This window comes from Eretmochelys imbricata, chromosome 6 (assembly GCF_965152235.1).
Source record: "Eretmochelys imbricata isolate rEreImb1 chromosome 6, rEreImb1.hap1, whole genome shotgun sequence".
Lineage (NCBI taxonomy): Eukaryota > Metazoa > Chordata > Testudines > Cheloniidae > Eretmochelys > Eretmochelys imbricata.
The window spans coordinates 52,000,308-52,024,313 of NC_135577.1; the positions used below are offsets into that span (position 1 = coordinate 52,000,308).

At 41.7% G+C, this 24,006-nt stretch overlaps 1 protein-coding gene across 1 annotated transcript in view; it reads left to right on the forward strand.

Annotated features, from left to right (window-relative positions):
* The first annotated feature begins 1,168 nt into the window (after positions 1 to 1,168).
* Positions 1,169 to 24,006, forward strand: part of CD44 (CD44 molecule (IN blood group)) — a 94,265-nt gene continuing 71,427 nt past the window's right edge. Inside the window, exons 1-2 of the mRNA XM_077819965.1 lie at positions 1,169 to 1,174; positions 4,653 to 4,752. Of these exons, the coding sequence (XP_077676091.1) occupies positions 1,169 to 1,174; positions 4,653 to 4,752 (106 nt within the window). The remainder of the gene's footprint in view (positions 1,175 to 4,652; positions 4,753 to 24,006) is intronic.

The following is a 24,006-nucleotide window of genomic DNA, read 5'->3' on the forward strand; positions in this document are numbered from 1 at the left end:
GACAAAAAACACCTATTTGCACATGCAGCTAACATTTTGCATATGCAAATGTAGAGTTTTACTCAGGCAGCAGGAATGTGTGCATTTTATTTGGCTCATCCGTTGTGCTAGGACTGTATAATTTTGGCCCATCCATTCAAATACACAGTGTACAAAGGAGGAAGGGTAGATGAGAGACAGGACAGAGAGGTCTGGGAGAGGGGAAAGAGTATGAGATGGGGGGAAGAAAGAGAAGAGGAGGTAAATGGCTGAGGGCTGGAGAGGCTATGGGTGAGGGAGAGAGGAGGGTCTCAGAGGAGAGGAATAGAAAGGGAAGAAAAGGCAGAGAGGGAAGGAGAGAGAGAGACAAGGGATAGAATAAGACACATTGAGAGAGAGACCCAAATGTGCATGTTCCACCTATTACTAAGCTGGAAAGGAAAGAGGGACAAGAGGATTATGCAAAAAGGAAAGAAGGACTTGTGGCACCTTAGAGACTAACAAATTTATTTGAGCATAAGCTTTCGTGAGCTCAAATAAATTGGTTAGTCTCTAAGGTGCCACAAGTACTCCCTTTCTTTTTGCAAATACAGACTAACATGGCTGCTACTCTGAAAAGAGGATTATGGCAGTTTATACCCTGAGACATACATTTTCAAGTTCTCATTACTCCACATCAGGCTTTCCCGAGGTGGCAGAGGGAAAGATTCCAACCACCTACAGAGAGAGCTTATTTCCCCCCTTCCCCCGAAACTCCACATAATGTTGACTTGGTTAATAACTAATGCATTCAGTATGACTCTGCTGCATGCTAGCACACACTTCTGGCTTGTGACTGCATCTCTAGTGTGCTTTGTGTAGATCTCCCACTATGCATCCCTGTCTCAAACACACATGTAGGAAGTGGTAGATGGTGGGGAGATTATAAAGTGGGATGGGCAATCTGACTACTCTGTGCAGTGCTGCAAGCTCTATGGGCTGGCCAGGGACCAAATGCTTTGATTAAACATTAGCTTAAGGAAACTGGTGGAGGCACGTGTTCTAAAGTAGAAGGGCGTTTGTAAAGTGTCCTTGATAATAAATTTGAATATCTGAAGCCATTGCGGTTTTTGCTCTGTATTGGTCTAACTTGTGTTCGGGAGAACTGAGGCAAAGCAGCAACACAGACTGAGAGCTGAGGAGGCTGAACATGAAGGTACCGTTCTGGGTTGCTTTTCTTTTTAGAAGTAAACGGCTGGGGGCCATTGTTCATCTTCCTAATGCTGTGCAGGACACAGGCTGTAAATTACATCTGGGAACAAAAGGTTGATGGGAATAGAATCAGGTGCCCAACTTCCCAAGGGAGTGCTTTGCCCTCAAGCCAAAGAAGCAGCTTCTCCAACTACTCAGCACAGATTCTGTTATTCCCTCCCTGTCAGCTCCTGGAGCCCAAGGAAAGGTGCACTCAAGCAGTGTTTGCTACCAGGAAACTTTAGGACCATTTCCATTATAAAACCTTGTTTCAGGATTAGCCATGACAATTAAAGCTAGGCTGAAATTTAGCAAACAAGATTTCAGAGTGGGAACAGAGGAGCAAAACAGATTAACCATGAATGATGAAACAAAGAATGAGTTATTCAGGTGCTCGAATGAATGGTAAAACTTCTATCTATACCATATTCCAGATGTTTTACAGAAAAGCCATTTTAGAAAAAGTTTGAGAGAGTTTAACATTTTTAGTTGTGTTATTTTTGATGTTTTTCTGACTTTGTAGCCAAGTTCTTTTAATTCCATGAATCCAACTGTACAGAGGACTGAGGGAGTAAAAAAACTCTAAGAAATATATTTTAGAAACTTCTAATATTTTCCTATAAAAATATCCTTTTGGTACCTAATAATTTCATGGGTCCAAATCCTCAATTCTGGTAAATCAATGGCATTGTGCTGATTTACTTCAGTTGAGGATCTGGCCGAGGGTTTTTATGTGCCTATGTCATGGTGTTGTCTCAGGTTAAACATAAGTGCTGCATGTTCCACTAAAACGATAGGCAATTCCTTTCTCCAATGTCATAAAGCTCCCTTTTCTAGCCATCTAGCATTGTGGACCCTAAATCTGAGCTAAATTATGATCAACCTACCCCTCAGGCCAATGTATTTTGGGGGGAGAAATTCCACATTTGGGTGGAAAAGGAGGAAATAGTTTTGTGTCAGGTATTGTTTAAAGACAACTGTTTGAAGCTGCTTAATAGTTTGGAATGTTAGAATAAGTCCTAGGGAGATGAATTAGTGGGCAGAGGGCAGGTGAGGTGGAAAAAAGTACATACTAAACGCAATTTATCACCTGGCTCTGCAGTTTATCACATGGGGTGACATCCATGTGATAAATTGCGTTTATCATGTACCTCTGACTGCCTCTCTTGAACTATGCACTAATCCATCTATGCACCTGGACTACTACTAACATTCCAAATCCCTGTACAGTCCCATACAACAATCTACCAAAGAAATATTTTCTAACCAAACCCCACCCCAATGTGGAATTTTCCCCAAAATTACACTATTTTGAGGTGCAGGATTATATTCAGTCCTGGATGAGTGACGGGTTTATGATCTGTTGCCTTGGGACCCACAGAGACTAGAAGTGGAAGCTTTATTCCAGTAGAAAGCCAAGAATTCCCATTTCCAGAGGGGAAAGGCTTTTGAGAAAGATCCTCAACCGCTGTAAATGGGCATAGTTTCTTTTAAGTCAATGGAACTCTCCAATTTACATCAGCTGAAGAGCTGGCTTTTTGTTTCTAAAGCTGGTTGGGCCTTAAAACAGTGATGTCTTATGTGTAAAAACAGCTGTTTCATGTAGTTTTTTAGAGTTTTACAACACTGGTTACATGTTTTCCTTCCAATGAGTGAAGTCCAATAGACACATATGGCCAGATTTCTGAAAATCCCAGTAGGTGCCTATACACATCCTAGAACACCTAAACCTTTCATAATCTGGCCCATAGTCCAAAGGTAGTCTAGCTTTACAAGTGGAGAAATATAGGCTATAATACACTCACAATAGGCTATAAGCCTATGAACAATACAAATTTTCTTTTGAAACAATAAGGAGTAGAGAGGTTATTTTACCTCTGCATTTGATACTAGTGCAACCACTGCTGGAATACTGTGACCAGTTCTGGTGTCCCCATTCAAAAAGGATGTTGATAAACTGGAGAGTGCTTAGAAAAGAGCCATGGGAATGATTAAAAGATTAGAAAACATGCCTAAACGAAGAGAAATCATTATATCCACTCAGTGAATATGTTTTAAGTGTGACTTTGAAGTTGTAAGCTACATAAGAAACAAAACTCTGCATGATTTGAGGAAAGGCTTCCACTTTGACCATGTCCCATTAGATATTCTAGAGCTGCTGCTAAAATTGGGGCTAGCCGAGGAAGGGGGAGCCAACCATCTTTAAGTATGATTTATTAGAAATGTTTACAAAAGCAGTCACTGCTCTCAGTAGATTCATTATGTCTGCATTGTAAATACTCCCAGAACCTAACTTCACTCTGGATTTTCTATTTCATATAATGGAATTAGATACTGGAAAGACCTATTAGATGATCCAGTTCATCCACTGTCTCTCACCATCCTGGCCTAATCCAGTGCTTTATAATACATTTCCTAGAGATTTGTCCAATCAAGTTTGAAAGGTGCCCCAGATTGGGACCTTCCATCACTTTCCTTCAGAGACTAAGAGTGTCCTTGAACCCGCCTCTATTCGCCAGTTGAAAACTTACTGTTCCCCTGTATGTGAAAGCACTGGGTCTCCTGCTAAGTTTTACAGGCACATCCTGAAACACTATGTGTTATTTCCCAAATCACATTCAAAAGTGAAAGTCCTGAAATTTCCTTAGTTGTGTAAAGATTTAGTGCCTGTGGCTGGGAGAACCTGTGCTCTATACTTTTCCATTGTTTATCTTATGCAAAACTAAAAATGTATATAAAAGATCTTTAATGTGTGGAACGGATGGTTCAACAGTATCAATAGTAAAATGATATAGAAACTTTAATCTGTAGGTTGCTCATTGAAATCTAGCCCTGATCAATCATAGAATCGTAGGACAGGAAGGGACCCCGGGAGGTCTTCTAGTCCAGTCCCCTGCACTCAAGGCAGGACTAAATATTATCAATAGTGACTGAAAGCCATTGCCATCTCCTCGTTGTTAAAGGTTGATGTGTAATGGGCACTGTGGTCTCTGTCCAGTGCCAAGTGAAGCGATGTCTACTTCATGTAAACCACCACTATAACTGACATCAGCTGGGATGTCGAGGTATGGATGGACCGTGAAGCATGAACAGGACAGGGCAGGATGGCGGGAGTTTACACTTTTAGTGCCCATGTTGTACCCGCCCATGCATAAGCAGTGTCCAAGTCTTTTCACTGGCACCTTTCAACAGCATTAAATTAACATAAAACCCAACACTGCAATGAATATATGTACATATAGAAAACAAAAAATGTCAAACTTTCACTGACTCTTACATTGTCTTTTTGGAATAAAGTAAATAAGTCCTTCCCCTCTTACACCATAAAAATAAGGAATCATTGGTTTCAACCCAGCTCCCAGTGAGCATCTGATGTCTCTGACACAAAACAACCCACCATTATAACTGGTGCTATTTACCTCTCTTGTTGGTGATGTCTGCAGAGAGGCCACGAATTCAATGGGCCATGGAGACTGAGCTGTACCCTCATACTTACTGCAGTGGTGGTCTCTCCAGATCAGAACAGAGGCATGTTGCCAGAAGGTAAGTGTGAAGGAAATCTAATCTACCTGTGCTTCACCTGGACATCGTATCCCTGTGCTGTCACTGTAGTGCTTTTTCGCCAGCGCTTAATTCATTGGAAAATGAGGGAGAGAAAATGGAAAGAGAAAAATATCATTTAGAAATGTTTTTGGAGAGTTGCGGATGCTTTGGTGGGTTTCTAAAACTCAGATATTTTATGTTCTCCTGTCTCTTATAATAAAGAGGCTTTTAAACAGGCTAAGGGAGTGGATGCTGATAACAGTCAGTCCCTTTCTAAGCTAACTTGTGAGACGTTGCAGAAACTTTCCAGCGAAGAAGCAGTAATATTACACTCATGAGTAAAAGAGTCTTGGTGCCTCTTAAAAACCCTGCTGTAGCTGCTTACTCAGAAGGAGTAGCTTCCCCCCACCCCCGCCCCTTGCTCCCTCTACTTTTGTTTCGACATGGGTGTGACTTTTGATTCAGCTCCCCCTCCCTGTTATGTCACTGTTTCAATTTCTTTAGAATCGGAATAAAAACTGCAGCAAACTTCAGAGCTCATTGACTGCAGGCTGAACAAGGCTTTTTTGATTTGTGCACCCTTCAAGGATCTCCTTAGTTTTGGCAAAGTAACTCTAAGAAACAATGAGCAAGTTTTTGTTGTGTGCAACTTTTGGATTATGCTTGCTGCAGCTTTGTTTAGCAGAGACACGTAAGTAGTGTATGAATGAAAAGTCTAATGTTTGCTAATAAGTTTATGCTTCAAACAGCAGCTGCTATCCAGCCAGCCAGCTAGCAGCCTGCTTGTCACACCAGCGCATTTTTGAGGAAAGTTTTATTATCTCTATGTTTTTTTTCCAGTGAAAATCATACCAAAATATACTTGTGCTGTTTTTCTTTTTAACATGCAAGGAAAAAAAGTGCATGTTAAGTACAGCTACAAATACTCGAGAGGTTAACTGTAGATCGTCAAAGTTAAGTTTAAACTAAGAACTGAAGTACAACAGGCAACTGAGCTTCAGCAGAGCTGTTCTAAATTAAACTGTAGAAACAGCTATTTATTTATTTTGCTATACCAATGCTGTAAAACAGACAGTTGGTGGTGGTGGTGGGGAGGGACCCAACCCTCCTGGCGTACAATAGCTGTATTATTAGGTTCACACAAGCTGAACTAAAGGCTAATGAATACAGGGTTGAGATGCAAAAACTAGGACAGGCATGCTGAAAAGAAACTTAACTGCTATGAACTGTGACTGAAATCTGGAAGAGCTTTATGGCAATGGTGCATTTTTCTGACCTATCTTTAAAGCTTTCTTTTGGGGTTTTCTTTTGTTTTAGAACAAACAAAGGAGTTTGGAGATGAGCAACCCGCTTTCTATACTTGTATAGTGTAACTACCAATACCAGAATAAATAACTTATTTTCAGAAATAAAAGCACTAATTTTTTCAAAATCGGAAAACCAGGTGCCCAGGATGACAAAATGACCTTAAAATTTGGTGTGGTGCAGGCACAACAGTGTTTGGGGAAAATAGCTGCGCCCGTAACAGAGTCTCATTGTAACAGCAATTGCCTTGAGTTGCTTTGGAGGGAAACGATTTATCCTTCCACCTCAGTTTTCTACTAGCCAGTTCTTGGGAATCTAACAAAATCCATTTGTCATGGACACTGTCACCTCAGTGCTTTTATGTTTACTTCTTGTTTACTCGAGCACCAGTACATGGCTCCAATTGATGGAGTGGTGCCAGAGATCTAAGATGCAAAGAAAAAGGAGAGCTGGGAATGTCATTGAGAGAGAGAGGCAGAGTGCCCATCGGCGTAGAAGTGGTGGCCAAAGTTGCACCACAAGAGGAGGTGAAAAGAAAGGGATACTATAATTTATCAATCAGTCAACGAGAGAAAGGGATCCTACCTGCCATTTAGGCTACATATCTCTTATGCAAACCTGTACGTAAAACAATTTGAATAAGCCTTTTGTGCTAGTTTATTTCAGAAAGGATATAACATTGTATACGTTGGCTATTCTCCCAAAGCTCTCAGTAACTAGATTTTAATAAAGATTGGCTTGAACTGCTATAGTCGTTTAATGGAAAGGTACAAATCTGCCCTTAGGCTCTCTGTGCCAAGCCAACAGACTGCAGTTGGGGATGGTATTGCATTGTCTGGAGTGGGTGCTGTTAGTTCTTTGGCCAGTGGTGGCTTCCGCAGTGGCAGCATATACAGAGGGAGCGGGAGTGAGGCTTAAATGAAGGGGAGGGAAATGGCATCACAGTGCTGAAAACCCTTTAAGCTAAGCTCTCTTATACACATGGTGTGTTGTTGTGTGTAGTGTTGTTGAAGCAACTCATCATTTCAGTTAAGATTAAGTGAAGGATCAGAACCATATCTGAGATATGTCCTCCTCTGTGGGACTACGCCCTGCACTCTTAAGGACCTGGACTTGAAACATTATTATTATTAATTATTATTATTATTGCTGCTGCTATTTATAGTGCACCACAAATGGACACAGGGTTCTTCAGTCGTTAGAGTGTGCCAAAAAATGCTCAGAATCCTTGTGCAGAAGAGCTTCGAGACCATACAGAACAATAAGGTGTAGACCAACATACGGCCATTCCAGCAAGTTTGCTTTGTGGAACAGATCAGTTCTCAGGCCTATTTTCAAGGAGCAAAGGGAAGTGGGTTGTTGTCCTTAGCAGTAAAATAAGATGGATAAGAGGGATGAGAAGCAGAGTCCAGAGAGAAGAGAGGTTGCAGTAATACAGCTGGGATATAGCTAGAGCATAGTCTACAGATTTGACAGTTGGGTTAAAGAGAAAAATATTTTTTGTAGACACTGGATTTGGTGAAGGTCCGGATATGAGCAGATTCACAGGCAAAAACTAGGTAGTAGAAAATGTTCGTGTTGTTGCCAGAGAAGAGATGGTTTCATGGAAACATAGTTAATTTTGAGCATGTTAAGCTTCAGAAAACATCAGAGAAAGCGGCAGACTAAACAGAGTGGAGAAAAGTAATCGTCAGCAGAGAAGTGATGCCCATAGCTTTGAAAAAGATGGAATCTACAGGGACAAGACTCTGGGGGATTCTGACAGTTTTTTAGCAGCCCTTTTCCATTCCAACTACTGTTCTCTTGTATATTCTGTGTTTCTGGCTGTGATAGTGAGTGATCCTTTCAAAATACAGAATCAGAATTGGGGAAAGGAAATCTATACCTTAAACACTTGCGTTTCCATTTCCTATATCAATATGTATATCTATCTATCTATATTTAACCTAGACTTCCATTTTAATTGCTTTATACATGTCCATAATTGAATTTGCATAATTACCTACTGTGTAATGTAATTTCACAGAGAGGATAATAATGTAACAGGCACTGCCCACTGTAATATTCTTTCCTAAATTTAAAAAGAATGCAACAGTGCATTGGCCCGAGAAATCACAATTGTCCGTCACCCATAAAGAAGCAATAATCCCTCCAAAGCAAGCCTTACCACCTCCAGTAAGTTGGTATGTAATTTATAATGGCCACTGTGGCTGTTGTTACAATCCTAGTAGCAAATGTAAGTGGGGGAATGGTCGCGCTATTGTGGGGAACTTTCTGACTTCTGCACTACCCCGGTGAAATGGGCTAGCAGAAGGATCTGAGTCCTCGCTCCCACTTCCTTTACCCAGAGGCCTCCTTGCCCTCGAGGACTCCCCTTCTACTCTTTTGTCTGGGAGAGTCCTTGTAACCCCAACAAGGCTGGGCCCAGGATTCCTGGGGGGCTCGACCCACAACCTTGCTGTGGTCACCTAGGACAGGGGCTAGTGTGTCCCCACTCCGGGGTACTCTCTCTGCAGTGGACACTTCTCTGACCCACTGATCATTACATATGATTTAAAGCAAATACAATTTATTTAATCAGCAATTAGTTTAAAAAGGAATAAGAAAAATTGGAAAGGTTAAAGGAAAACACATCACCCCGCTCTGTGGCAGGGAACATTACAAACAGTGTCTCTGTAACGTCAGGGCAGTTCACAGTCTGTTCCTTGTAGGTCCCAGGCCTTCTTCTCAGGCCCTGGCTGTGCAGCAAGGATGCTGCAGGTTGGACACTTGCTCTGGTGGTGGCCACACACCTCCGGGCTTTGGGTGGTGGGACCCTTCTTCCCAGCGTCAGCCCCCCATTCGGTTAAGATCCCTCTCACAGTCTGGCATGCAAGGACCTTTGGCTGGGGGTGTCTTTCTGCGCTGGGCCCTTTGCCCAGGGTCCCTCCTTGGCTCTCCCCAGCTGCTCACAGCACCTGGCTCCAGACTGCTCCAGCCCCAGTTCCACCACTCCGTCTCAGCTCCAGCTCCACTCTAACTCAGCACTGCTGCTTCTCTGGCCCCTCTGGCTCTGGTTGCTACAGCTCTGCTCCCAGGGCAGGTCTGCTCTTTCTGGGCTCTGTCTCTTGCTCTGTGGCTGCAGCCCTGCTCCCAGCACAGGGTCTGCTCTCTCTGGGCTGCTTTTCTGGCCCCTCTGGATCTGGTACATCTCTGCTCCCCAACTAAGCTAAGGCCCCTGCTTTCTCCTTAGCTCAGCCCCACCCTGTCTGACTCAGGCAAATACAGCTCACATGGAGGACGGGACCCACCCTGGCCTCCTGACTCCCTGATTAGCCTGCCCGCCCTGTCAATGAGGCTGACCTGGAGCGTTGGCCTCTCCCCATTGTTCCTGGGGACTGTCAGTCTCAGGGTCCTGATTACCCATCAACCCTTCCCCTTTTAGTACTGGTAGCTAGTCAACCAAAACAGCCCCACTGAATGTCAGTAAGGGGACAACAGTCCCTTTACACAAGGCAGTGAGGGTCAGATTTGATTTCTTGTCACTTCCTTACCCTTCAAACCACAGTCTCCCTTGCAGTGGTATCAGCTAGAACAGTAGCAGCTGGCTGTGATTTTCCTGTGCCTACTGAAGCAGACCCCACCCAAAGCATGAAAGGGGAATTTCCGCATATGAATGAATTGGAGAAGAGTAACAAGAAATGACACAGAGAAGGAGGTTTCTTAGAGGAGCTTCTCTCAAATTGAAACCCCAGCTAATTCCAGTGTATTTGGTTGATGAGTAGTTCCATGACTTGGTTTCCTTTCTAATGATGTCTGCATCAGTATTTAGGGTCTGTGGGTAGTATTAACAAGGGAATTGAACTCTCTTATGCACCAAAGAGATACAGATCATGTCTCTGGGGTTTTCCAGTCAGTCTTCGTTACAATGTCGGTTATGTTGTACAATGCAGTTTAACTTCTTTGTGTACAACATCCTTTATCCACTGTGTCACAAAGCAAAAAAGACAGAATTAAAACAAGTTAAAGGGCAGGCTGTAATTTTATTATTCACTCTGAAGCTGAAGCAATCACACCAATTCAAAGTAAAACTCACAGGGAAGACCTGAATTTTAAATATATCCACAGCTGGAAAGTATCTAGGTTGGCTTTTTTTACTCATGACTGAAGTCATCTCAGTAGGCTTGGAATCTCTGTGATTGTTGGAACTCCATGCATTATCAAACTACGGTTGCACACTGATACGCTGTGCTGTGTGTTTGCAAAAATAATATCAGACTGTGGTAAAACTTCCATCTCTGTTGCTGCAAATAAAGCTGTTTGAAAAGCAGCTAGTAAGCAGTGATAGTCAACTACACCAGTGGTTCTCAACCAGAGGTGTGTGTACCCTGGTTGGTATGCAGAGGTCTTCCAGGGGGTATGTCAACTCATCTAGATCAGTGTTTCTCAACCTGGGAAGGTTGTGGGACTGGTTGGGGAGGGGGAGGGGTTGCAAGTGCAGGCTGGAGTTGGGGGGTGGAAAGCAGGGCAATTGTGTGTGGCCCCATGCCTCCGGGGGCCCTGTGAAGCTAAGATACATGCTTCAACCCTGGGTGACAGGGCTCGGGCTTCAGTAAAGGTTTACAGTGGTCTGGAAAGGTTGAGAAACACTGAACTACACCATTAATGTCTGGTTTTGTAAATATTTAAATTGCCGCAGAATAAATTACAGTCAAGTGCCTGTTATAACATTGTTTTTGGAGACAGGTATATGTTTCACTTTGGGGAGCTGCTGAACTGAGTGGGCCCCAATGGGAAATGCATTCTTGGTACTGGATTTCCATGGAATATTTTTGTGTTATTGGATGGGTGCCTTTAAATCAATAGGGTGTGGCATATGTGGGTAGATGTGCTAAGTATGTTCTTTCAGCGTATTCACATTCAGCAGTGAGCTATTTCCAGGCACTTGGGGATGCTTAGAATGTGACCTGTATTTGAATAGAACCCTGTTATCCTTTCTGTGAATTTAACAATAATAACGTTTAGGGCTTTTCATCTGATCTCAAACCACTTTACACAGATGGGTAAGACTTAATAGCCATCATTTGCCATTGGGAACATTGTGATTACAGAGATGTGAAGTGACATGGCAACTCAGTGTCAGACAGGAACAGATCCCAAGTCTCCTTACTCACATTCCAGGCCTCCACCTACTAGATGAAGTTGCCATATTGGGAATATGAATAGTTAGCAGGGAGGGTTCAAGGAAGCGTGTCATTATGCAAACTGTAGAGGGAAATGATTCATTAATACTGAAAACAGCTAAGGTGTGGCCTGGTTGCTTCTCCCTTTCATCTTCCTTTCCCATTTCACTTTCACTCACTTTCCTGTTCCTCCTCATCCTCTTCCCATTAGATAGCTACTGTTAATTTTTCTGTCCCTTCCCTTTCTCGTGGTTTATCTGACCAGTTATAGAATGTATAGAGTACTTTAATGTTCCTCTGTTTTGCTGAAGCTTCTTCAAATTTTCAGTAACCGTTTTTGTTATTCACCCTTCATTAATGTTTTTATGCATAAAATGTAATGATAGGAATAAAGAATATATTTTTAACAGGGAAAGAGAAACTATATATATTGTGAAGTCAATTCAGATTAATTTCCTCTGCAGCAAATTTGTAAAAAAACACACTTTGAATGAAGCGTTTGTCCCTTTTGTTGACATTGCTGTCCAATTTCCTGTTTCATTGCATAAATGCTACCTGCACATAATCCTAAAACCTTTCAGCTCTTACCATTCGCTGTCATTCGATTTTTCTTAAGTAGAAGTGGACACAGGTTGCAGTTTCCTATTTAAAAGTGTTCAAATCCAAGGTTTTGATTCAGATTTGTCATTTTTTTTTAATTAGGGATGTTCAAAACTATTTGAACAAAATAAGAGCTGACCCAAACCTTTGCCCCAAATTGATGTTAAAAAAATCAGTCTTAAAATTGATTTAAATTAATTTTAAAATCATGTATTTTTTTTTATTTTTCATTTTCTAGTCCAGATGACAATTCCTAGAATGTTACAAATGTAGCAGCTACTTATATTGTTTGGTACTCATGGATTTTCATGGGTAAATGACATTAAAATATCATGCCTCCCCAAGCAGATTAAAAATTGCAAACCTTGTCCCTCCTAGACTGCAGACCACCATTACATGGGCCTCATTATTCTCAGTATGCAGAAACATCTATCTTTAATTTTCTGTGCTTCTTCAGAGTAACTTGCAGCTGCTGTTGGTATTCTGTTTAACTAATTCCTTTGTATATGATGATCCCAGAAGTCTGCTTCCTTTACATTTCTTATTTCCATCATTGTCATTATGTTTTCCTCCTTTGTTCATTTTCCCTCTCTCTGGTATCTGGCTGAAGCAATCTGACAGTCTCTGTAGGTTCCTATCTGTCTAAATAGGTAACAGAAGGTTAAATCCAATTTGTCTAAATTTGGTCAGTACTCTCGTCATCTTCAGAAGAAATAAAAATCTACCCCACCAATTGCTCTCAAGAAATGGGCCTTGGGGGACACTTGAATGAAAGGAAAGTTTACAGGAGCAAATATGTTCTGGTTCTGGACTATATTTTTGTCCCTCACAACAAATATTTCTGTTCCTTTTAATTTCAGCCATCCTGTCCATGTAGCTCTGACTTGCGTCCCTGTGTTTTTAACCATACTGATGTCATTCTGGGATCCTGGCTCCCAGTGCTGTCATGAGAATGGTACTAATGAAATGTCTGTGTCAGCCAGGGCAAGGAAGATCAGAGTCGTTTTGGACACCTTTGGAGATAAGTGAAATTTGAACACTTTCAGTTTTTAGTGCAGGAAAAAAGATCCTTGTGTGAAATAAATTCTTCAGTCTCTGACTTCATATGTGCTACCAACCTGTAATGGTGCCTCTCTTCATAGCCAGGATGCAGACATTTCATTTTCTAACCTGCAGGGAATAACTTTCTGGAAGTTACAATTAACCACCAGAGGAGTGCAGTGACCTTTCAGGTGAAAAGACATCCAATGCTGTTGAAGAAGAAATCCTTCTTCACCTCTAGAGCGGTGATGCTCAGACTTAATGAGAGCCACTTTCTCACTGAATGGAGAAACAATTACAGCAGAACATCCTTTGTGCTTTTGTGATGTGTGTGTTGTGACAGCATCATCCTACACTGAATCCAGCATCACGATGACAATAGTGGAATCCTTTGTCAGCATGTTGCACCACGCTGATTTTTGTATCTCACTGCAGTTCTCTCTTTTCCCTGTAGCCCCATTCCCTCTGTGCTTGGTGGGATGGGAGATAACCTTAGCATCGCTAATCTATTTTCTTAGTGTGTTCCCCACTCAACAAGCTTCAGACGTGTTGTGTAGCAGTAATATGAGTAGTGTTCTCCATGAGATCAGGCAGACTCAGAGGAATGCCGCACAGATCTAAGGATTCTAGGAGAGCTGCATGGAGGGCCCTACCGAGACTCACGCAGCTGTTGGGCACAGGTTGAGTATCACTGCTATTAAGTCTCTTTATATCATCCCAGGGCTACTGAATGTAGCAGGCCATTCTCTTTTTCTAGTCTGAAACTATTCAGTATATGGATTGAGGCAGACGGCCTGGTCCCTTTCCTTTCATAAAGAGGCATGCTCCACAACTTAGAGGTTATCCACATTCAATATGTCTATAACAGAGTGAGAGAGACTGTGTCCAGTTTGCAGCACATTAGTGGTTTTGTTCTCTATTAACCTTTGACTGAGAGTTCAGTTTTACCTGTACAGTTCATACCTCAGGGGGCTGGGTTGAACAAAGTCTTTATTACATTCAATGAGTATTCACTTGGAGTCAGCACTGTAGTGGTAATTGTCGATGAAAGTGTACCGTAAATACATATACTACAGTTGAGCAAACCATTGCATCTCACAGCAACCTTCCCTCACTGTGCAAGCAATTAGTAAACTTGGAAACTGGAAGCCATCTTTCTGTCTACTTATACATTATTACAGTGCCTGTTAATATAGAATATAAGCCAGAGTGGCTTTCCCAGCTGCTGCTAAGTGGGCACACACTTGCTTCAAACATATAGAATGGCCACACACAATCCAAGATCCAAGACACTGTTGTGTTGATATGGGGATGCTTTGGGCTCAACAAGGGATAAGTTAATATTTACTTCATACAACAATATTTGCTGATATTGCCAAATAGATGTAATCTAACCATATCTCCCAAGGTAAATGGGCCGGAGAGCTCTAGCAGTGTGCTAATAACAGAGCTGATGATGAAGTAACACACCCTCAGTGTATCCTATTACACCCAGAAAATGTAAACTGTACACTACACTACATCGTGCATGATATGTACTTAGCCTCACCTGTCTTGATCCTCCCTGGAACCATACATCTGAAGGAAAAACTCAGATGCCTGTACTTTCTTAATGGACACAATATGATATCTCCTCAGAAATGGCTGGAGTATAGGATGCAATTTTGCTGATATGATCCAATCTGAAGTCAGCATTTGGATATTTCCTCTTTTTTTCTAGCACTATAAGTGATTCTGTGTAACTGTTACATCATTTGAGCTAGAAGGGAAACTCTGACACAATAGCAGGGTTGGGACCAGGTTGTAGGTGAATAAAGTACCAAGGAGCTTGGAATTTCATCACTTAAGTATACACATATCATTATGTAACACAACACAGATGAGCCTAGACAATGAGAAGCAAATGAATTAAACTGTTGAAGGATGGCACATCATAATACCTCTCTCTCTCTCTCTCTCTCTCTCTCTAATGGCTTTCCATCAGTAGAACTCAAAATACTTCACAAAGCAGATCAGTATCATGATCCCTGTTTTACAGGTGGGGACACAGAGGCACAAGTGACTTGCCCAAGTTCACCCAGCAGGCAAGTGTCAGAGCCAGGAATAGAACCCAGGTCTCCTGAAATCCCAGTCTAGTGCTTTATCCACTTGACCTATTTCTTTTGCCTGTTTTCACAGAGGACAACAGTTATGAATTCATATAGCAGCTGTTTCAGAAATATGAGAAGGCTGTGAGGAAACTTCCTCCTAATGCTCTCAAAGTCAACAATAGCGCATAGGGCCAGGGATGTTTTCTGGAATGTGGTGTCTTAAAAAAATTCAAACTAGGAAGGAATCCAGGAAAAAGATCTATATTAAATAGATCTTTATAACCTTTTTCGTTGGCTTGATTATGCAACCCTTGCTGATTTCAGTGGGACTATTCGGGTGAGTAAGTGTCCACCAATGTAAGTAATTTTTTTTTCAAAAGCAAGGGAAGTGCAAGCCGACATTCAGAAGCAACTCTACAATAACAAGCTACTGGTTGTAGACCAGCACTTTAAGTGTTAGCAATATCAGCCAGCTAAGTTATTAACAGACTTTATCACTTACACTGTGGGAGTTCAGATTAAACTCAGTTTATCAGCATTACAGCACACTATCATCTACCCACTGACTCACACAGGAAGTTCAGGTTGAACTTCTGCAAGATGACTCATTAACCCCTGAAACACACTGTTTTTTCCCAAGAGAAAGGAATATACTCAAGACAAACAACCCCCTACAAACAACAATAACCATGGTAACACATGACTATGCCAAGGTGAGACAAGGTGGGGTGCGTGAAGTAATATGTCTTTTCTTGGACCAACTTCTGTGGGCGAAAGAGACAAGCTTTCAAGCTTACACAAAGTTCTTCCTTCACTCTTTAACTTACTGGTTTGGTGCATGAAGTTGATGAATGCCCATTTAGTATCTTCCAACCTTGCAGAATAGAGTTAGTCACCTTGATTAGGAATTTTTTCATGCATCTTCACTAATAAGCAATTGTCTGAGACAGACTTTCAACATGTGTCATTTCCTGGTGGATAGGCAAATCTTTCCCATCTACAGTTACTGATCTTGGATCCTCTGGATTGATTGTTGTACTCTGAATCAGCTGTTTCTGTAGGCCCGACAAGATGTCTCTGGTTTCTGTGAAGAACTTGCCCTTGCTTTGCAAGAACCTGACAGGATCTTGTCACTTTCCTTTTAAAACTCTTTCACTGACTTCTTCTCCCCTTCAGCATCAACATGAAACTTCTTGTCCTCACCTTTGAAGCTCTTTATAACTGTGCTTGACTGCGTCTCTGCTCAGTTCCTCCTTCCCCCCAAAATCTCTTGAGTCCGTCTAAACCTCTCGCCTAACAACTCCCTTCTCCGACTTACTTTTAACTTCATGCTTTTTTCCTATTTCATCCTCCTTTACTTCTGGTGGATGTAGGTGGATGTGGCCCATTCCCAACAGTTGACAAGAAGGGGTGAATATCAACAGAGGGAAAATTACTTTTTGAAGTGCTAACGAGGCCAATTCAGTCATGGTGGATGTGGTACATGCCCAACCGTGGCCCATTCTCAACAGATACTCAGAGACTTGTCAACTGTTGGGAATGGCTAAAATCCACCCTAATTGAATTGGCCTCGTTAGCACTGACGCCCCCATTTGGTAAGGCAACTCCCATCTTTTCATTTATATTATTCCTTCCTGTATATTTATTCCTTCCTTCTATATTTTCCACTCCATGCATCTGATGAAGTAAGTTATAGCCCATGAAAGCTTATGCCCAAATAAATTTGTTAGTCTTTAACGTGCCACAAGGACTCCTCGTTGTTTTTAGATGAAATTGGTTGATCCTAGCATTTCCAAGGGACAACAGTGGTTCTCCGTTTGCCGATCCCTATATTTGAAGCAAATAGTACATACTCTTGCAATAGTTTCAGTGTTTGTTTCCATTTGTACATAGCCAAAACAAAATTTCTGTGCTCTCCCGGATATTTTAATCCCAATGTCCTTCATGGACAAGCATTTCCCAACATTTAAGCAGAATATTGTCATCCTAGATAATTCTTCAGAATATGAAGAGTCAGGGAGGGTAGCACTTTGTTTCTACAGCAATTCCTGATTACTTTGATCCATGTTTAAAACATGGATTGCAGCAGTTTTAGTTCTCTTTTTCACTTAGTTCACTTCCACATTAGCTGAGAATCTTGACTTAATTTCCCCTTCAGTTGTCAAGAAGTCAATTTAACTTAAAATATTGGAAAAACTAATAAAGTTTAAAAAATGAAAAAAAAACCCCTGAAATAAACAACAACCCAGCATTGTATAATTATGCCTGCATATTGTAGATGGGCAGAGTGTGAGATGGGGCTCTGTACTACTACAGCAAACCTGTACTGGTGTAGGGTCCCACAAGAATTTTTCCATTGACCTCAGTGAACTCTGGATGAGGCCTTTATTCATCAAATTGAGCTAATACACATTATGTGATACATTATTTGTTTACTCCGCAATGCCTTTTTCTGTGACTTTCTATACTTTTAGGTCCATCAACACCAGCTGAATTCAAATCAAGACTTTTAAGCTGCTGAAAACCAAGTTTGTCTTTAAGCACTTCTATAGTTAGTTTATGCTCCATCAGCAGCCAACACTGACACGTGTATTTCACATGTTTCAATTTTAAGTGGTATGCGGTGTGCTTCCAGTTGTCCTAAAGAAATATCATTGTTTCCTTCCCCAAATTGGAAATGTTCACATGACTCAGCACCTCAAATATCTTGGCTTGCTGTGGTGAGAAGCAGCTTGACTTTCAGCCCAGGCTTCGTTTTTGTGACTGCAATGGCTTGTAGGTACATCTGGAAATCAATCTTAGCTTTTCCCCAGATTCCTTTAAGACTGTCTGTGAGCTTGGTTTCAGAGTAACAGCCGTGTTAGTCTGTATTCGCAAAAAGAAAAGGAGGACTTGTGGCACCTTAGAGACTAACCAATTTATTTGAGCATAAGCTTTCGTGAGCTCACGAAAGCTTATGCTCAAATAAATTGGTTAGTCTCTAAGGTGCCACAAGTCCTCCTTTTCTTTTTGTGAGCTTGCGCTCTGAGGGGACTTCTGACCTTTTCCATGATCTGCACCTTGGGAAAATGCTGTCTTCCCTCCAGTATCCCATTTGCTTATTTTCTCTTCTATGTCCAGCATTCCTGATCTCTGCAAAGTTGCCATTCCTGGTAACATGTGTTGTTAACAACAACCAGACTGCTAAATTATTAGCAGAATTTATTTCCCAAAATCAAAGGACTCAAAATAAGCAGAGCTTCTCAGCATTACTCTACACAGACAGCTAACTGCCTGCTGCTGATAGGCAGGTCCCTTTAGTTCCAGATCAGAACTGAGCTGATGCAAGCTGAATCCTGCACCCCATAGCCACATAACACTCATGAGAGTCCCTACAACAACAACACAGTGTGCCCAGCCCAGCATTCACAAGTCGCCTTTAATAACAAACCAGCAAGTATGAGAAAACCTACAATAACAAATCAGGGTGCGTATACCATTGTTCACAAGCAGCCAGCGTATGTCGCCCAGAGCTCAGTCACAAGGCAGTATCCTCACAATAACAAACCAGTTTGTGCAGCCCAGCAGTCTTGAGTATCTGTGGGGTAATAAACAAGCTTGCAAAGATCTGTGGCCATGAGCAACCTTACAGTAACAAATCTGTGCATGCATGGAAAGAAGGGTAAATGTTTTGGTAAGAAGAAACGTAGTGGTTTTACATTTCAAGCTTTGAAGGAGCAAAAGTAACAGTGAGGCGGAAAATGTCTTTTAAAGACTTGCTGATAACTTGCTTGTGTCTCATTTTAAGACATGGTATCCAGATAATATTTTCTTCCCTTCCTCAGGTTTTGATAACATTCATTTCTGGGAAGCCAGGGTTTAAACCATTAAAGGTTGTAGTGCTGAGGTGCCTGGCCATAAATCGATCCAGTAATTTATTGGACTTGTAGCTTCTCAAGTACACAAATAGAGCCATGCTTATTCCTCCTGTGTATTCTGTACGAGACAGGAATGCAAATGTTGCCATACCTATATCAATGGCACATTCAACCTAGTATTTTGCCTCTGACACCTCTGAATCTCCTGACCACTACACATATTCATCAGGCCAGTTGTACAATATTATACAACAGAGAAGATTAATTTTTTTCTGGTCCTAGTAGGTGACCAGCATAAACCCTAATGGCATAGATAGTTTAGTATACAATTTAATATTTTTGAATGATAAATGATTATTTGATTCTCAAGTGAATTTTTTCTCTCATATTAAAAAAAATAAGGGTGAAAATTCACAAGACCTCCAGACCCCAATGCACTTCAACTTCAGGAATGTTTGGATCGGAATCTAGACTGTATCTCTCACACCCAACAAATATAATGTTGAATCTAATTATTAAACTTGGCAGTTCAATCCCGCTCCCAATGAAATCATTTGATGACTTCTATGAGAGCTGTAGCAGGTCCTAAGTCAGGGCTTCCAGTTGTGAACTTGGGAGCTCCGATTGATCCTTTGGCAACTAAATTAGATCACTGGGCACCTACGTGCTCAGATGAGCACACAGATGAAGAACCAGATTCTTAATTTCAGTGGATAATTCTGTAGTAGATTGCAAGAAAATAGTACAAAATGGGTTTTGATTTCATGTCTTTATTTTCCAGACACTTGAAAATAGGAGAGAGAGAGAATTAGTCTGTCCATGGTGGACAAACTGTGTTTGGAATGAAAAATTTTAAAATAGATCTGTTGTTTTGGGGGATTATCTCTCTTCCTGCCATTACTTGTTGGTAGGAGGTCGGAATGGGTTGCTTGTCTTTTGGCATGTCTTCCTTTGTTGGGCGTAGTCTAAGCAGTCTTGCTCTACTTAGTATCAGAGGCACCAACTTCCTGAGTTCCTGGGGGGTGACTGACCTTCGCTCAGCCCCAGGCCCCACCCCCACTCCACCCCTCACCCAGACCCCCACCTCCACCTCTTCCTGCCCCTGCTCCACCTCACCTCTTCCCACCCCTGCTATGCCCCACTTCTTCGGGCTCTGTTCCATCCCCTCCCCTCCTCATCCTGCCCATGCTGGCCTGCTCCTCCCTCTCCCCCCCCCAGTGCCTCCTGCACGCTGCTGAACAGCTGATCATCAGCAGGCGGAAGGCGCTGGTGGGGAGGAGGGTTGATCGGTGGGGCTGCTGGTGGATGCTGAGAACCCATTAATTTGTTTCCATCGCATGGAGTCAGCGCCTATGCTTAGTATAGTTGTTACCTTAATGTTGTGTGAGTCTATGTTAATTTGCTGGTTTTCAGAATGTTTAAAAAGCTTCTTGTGGTTTCCTTTTTCTGTTGTTATTTGTGGTAAAATGGCTCTACCGTTAAAGTCAACAGACGCTTTTGTATTCAACTTTTTTTTTTTTTTTTTACTGTTGAGTTTTCTTAATAAACTTTTTAATAAACCTGGTTTTTCTTAATAAACTTTCCACTTAAGCTAGTTTAAAACAGGGAGAATGGTTATGAGAGTTTCATGTAATACTGGGAGAAAAAATGTAGTAACTAATGTATTTTATTGATTCTAGTTTGGAAATTATCCATTAACAGATCATGATTATTTTAAATTTATTGTGTCAAATTAGTGGAAATAATTCTTAGTCTCATCAACTGGAAGCACACTGCAAGTATTTGGAATTCATAATCTGTGCCATTTTAATTGGACATGTGGATCACATATCTCACATGGCATGATTCTCTTATCTGACTGAATGAGCATAACTCTTTGGTTTCTCATGTGATCAACTTATGATTTGCATGGAAAGTGGGGAGAACACAATAAAAGAGGATTTGTTTTAAAGTTCAAACAGACATTGACATGTTTTGCATCCCCCTGCCATTCCCTCCCAGTTATTCACCCCACTCTAGTTTCCTGTAAATATCTTCACCAGGACTGCATGTAATTAACAGCAACAAATGTGACCTCCCTTATTCTACCTTTGGGATTACAATTATGTTTCTTTCCTCACGCCGTTGAGTTATTCTAGTGTCAACATTCATGATTATGTTTTGCTCACCTCAAGGTGGTGTATGGCATGGTTGTCTAATTCCAGAACAATGATTTCTCTGCCTGAGCTTTTTGGTTTTCTATTGAAGTATTTGGCTCTGCTGCACAGCTGTACCACATTCTGGTGCAGGCTGAAGACTGTCATTCTGCTTTTGGGTGAAGCAACTGAAAATAAGATAATATTTAATGTAGAGAGTAAGGAAGTTAAACATGAGTTATGACAGTGTACAGACTATCTCCGGATGTTTACCACAACAACTGTTGCCAAGCAGATAAACGATGGTTGGAAGTTCCATTTGCAGCTTTTTTTTGCTGCAGCAGCTGCTGAGGAGTGAAATAAATGGCTTGTTCTGACTTGTACTTTCACAGCGAGTCTAGCCTGCTCGGTTCAACGCTATTCAATTTATTCCTATTTTTAATAAAACTAATTTACTCATCATGAAAGTTGCCAAACTAAGAGGTTGAAGCTTTCTGTCTACCTGCAGAACAGGTGCACAACAATGGCTTTGGAAGCTGGTGGGCAGATTCCCTAACGAGGGCAGACCATATAGTCACATGCTCAAGTCTCACTCCACATTCCCTTCTTCGAGGTGGGCTTATTAAAAAACAGAATAGACAAAAGGCTCAAAATAATGCAAAACAATGAGAAATACTTTTCTGCTTTCTTTCAGCTGGACAAATCCTTCCCCTACTACATAGATCTTCCTCGCTAACACCCCATCTAGGACCATTCCTGCTCCTGCCTTCCCCTGCTACTATTTAAAAGACAGCTCTATTTGTAGCAGGTGCTGCTTGCAACATTCAGTCACATGGCCAATATCACATGCTCCCTGAATTCAGTCCCCTCAGTTTTAAAGGGTCAGGCCAGGGTGCAGAGATAAGAACATGAGAATGGCCATACTGCAGTGGGTTCCCAAACTAGGGGCGCCGCTTGTTCAGGGAAAGCCCCTGGTGGGCCGGGCTGGTTTGTTTACCTGCTATGTCCTCAGGTTGAGCTGATTGCAGCTTCCAGTGGCTGCAGTTCACCATTCTTGGCCAATGGGGGCTGCGGAAAGCAGCTCAGGCCGAGGGACATGCTGGCTGCCCTTCCTGCAGCCCCCATTGGCCTGGAGCGGTGAACTGCGGCCAGTGGGAGCTGCTATCGGCTGAACCTGCGGACGTGGCAGGTAAACAAACCAGCCCAGCCCACCAGGGGCTTTCCCTGAACAAGTGGCACCCCTAGTTTGGGAACCACTGCCATACTTGGTCACACCAGTGGTCCATCTAACACAGTATCCTGTCTTCTGACAGTGGCCTGTGCCAGATCCTTCAGATGGAATGAACAGAATAGGGCAATTATTTAATGATCCATCCACTGTCATTCAGTCCCAGCTTTTGGCATTTGCAGGTTTAGGACACCTGGAGGGTAGGGTAGAGTCCCTGACCATCTTGGTTAATAGCCACTGATGGACCTATCCTCCATGAACATATCTAATTCTTTTTTGAACCCTGTTATAGTTTTGGCCTTCACAACATCCCCTGGCAATGAATTCCACAGGCTGACTGTACATTGTATGAAGAAGTACTTCCTTATGTTTGTTTTAAGCCTGCTGCCTTTAATTAAATTGGGCGACCACTGGTTCTTGTGTTATGTGAAGGGGTAAATAACACTTCCCTATTCACTTGCTCCACAACATTCATGATTTTATAGATCTCGATCATATCTCCCCTTTGTCGTTTCTTTTCTAAGATGACCTTTGCCAGTCTTTTAATCTCTCCTCATATGGAAGCTCTTGCATACTCCAATCATTTTTGTTGCCCTTCTCTGTACCTTTTCCAATTCTAATATATTGTTTTTGAGATGGGACTACCAGAATTGCATGCAATATTCAAGGTGTGGGCATATACCATGGATTTATATAGTGGCATTATTATACTTTCTGTCTTACTATCTAGCACTTTCCCACTGGCTCCTAACATTCTGTTAACTTTTTTTGACTGCCGGTGCACACTGAGCAGATGTTATCAGAAAACTATCCACTCTGACTCCAAGATCTGCTTCTTGACCCCATCGTTTTGTAAGTATAGTTGGGATTATTTTTTCTAATGTGCATTACTTTGCACTTCTCAACAGTGAATTTCATCTGCCATTTTGTTCCTTAGTTCCCCATTCTGAGAGAACCCTTAGTAACTCTTTGCAGTCAGCTTTGGACTTCACTATCTTGAATAATTTAGTATAATCTGCGAACTTTGCCATTTCACTTACCCCTTCCAGCTCACTTCTGATTATGTTGAACAACATAGGTCCCAGTACAAATCTTTGGGGAACCCCCTATTTACCTCTTTCTAGTGTGAAAATTGACAATTTATTCCTACCCTTTGTTTCCTATCTTTGAACCAGTTTCTGATCCATGAGAGAACCTTCCCTCTTGTTCCATGACTGCCTATTTTCTTAAGAGCCTTAGGTGTGGTACCCTATCAAAGGCTTTCTGAAAGTCCAGGTAGATTATATCAACTGGATCATGCTTGTCCACATGGTTGTTGACTCCTTCAGAGCATTCTAATAGATTGGTGAGGAATAATTTCCCTTTGCAAAAGCCATGTTCACTTTTCCCCAACATATTGTGTTTGTCTATGTCTCTGATAATTCTGTCCTTTACTACAATTTCACTAATTTGCCTGGTACTGAAGGCTTACTGGTCTGTAAGTACCAGGATCGTTCTGGAGCTTTTTCAAAAAATTAACATTACATTAGCTGTTCTTCAGTCATCTGGTACAGAGGCTGATTTAAGTGATAGGTTGCATACCACAGTTAGTAGTTCTGCAATTTCATATATGAGTTCCTTCAGAACTCTTGAGTGAATATCATCTGGTCCTGGTGAGTTATTTACTGTTTAATTTATCAATTTATTCCAAAACCTCCTGTATTGACACCTCAATTCCTCAGATCTGTCACCTAAAAAGAATGGCTCAGGTTTGGGACTCTCCCTCACATCTTCAAATACAAGAATTAATTTAGTTTCTTTGCAGTGGCTTTGTTTTCCTTGAGTGCTCCTTTAGCA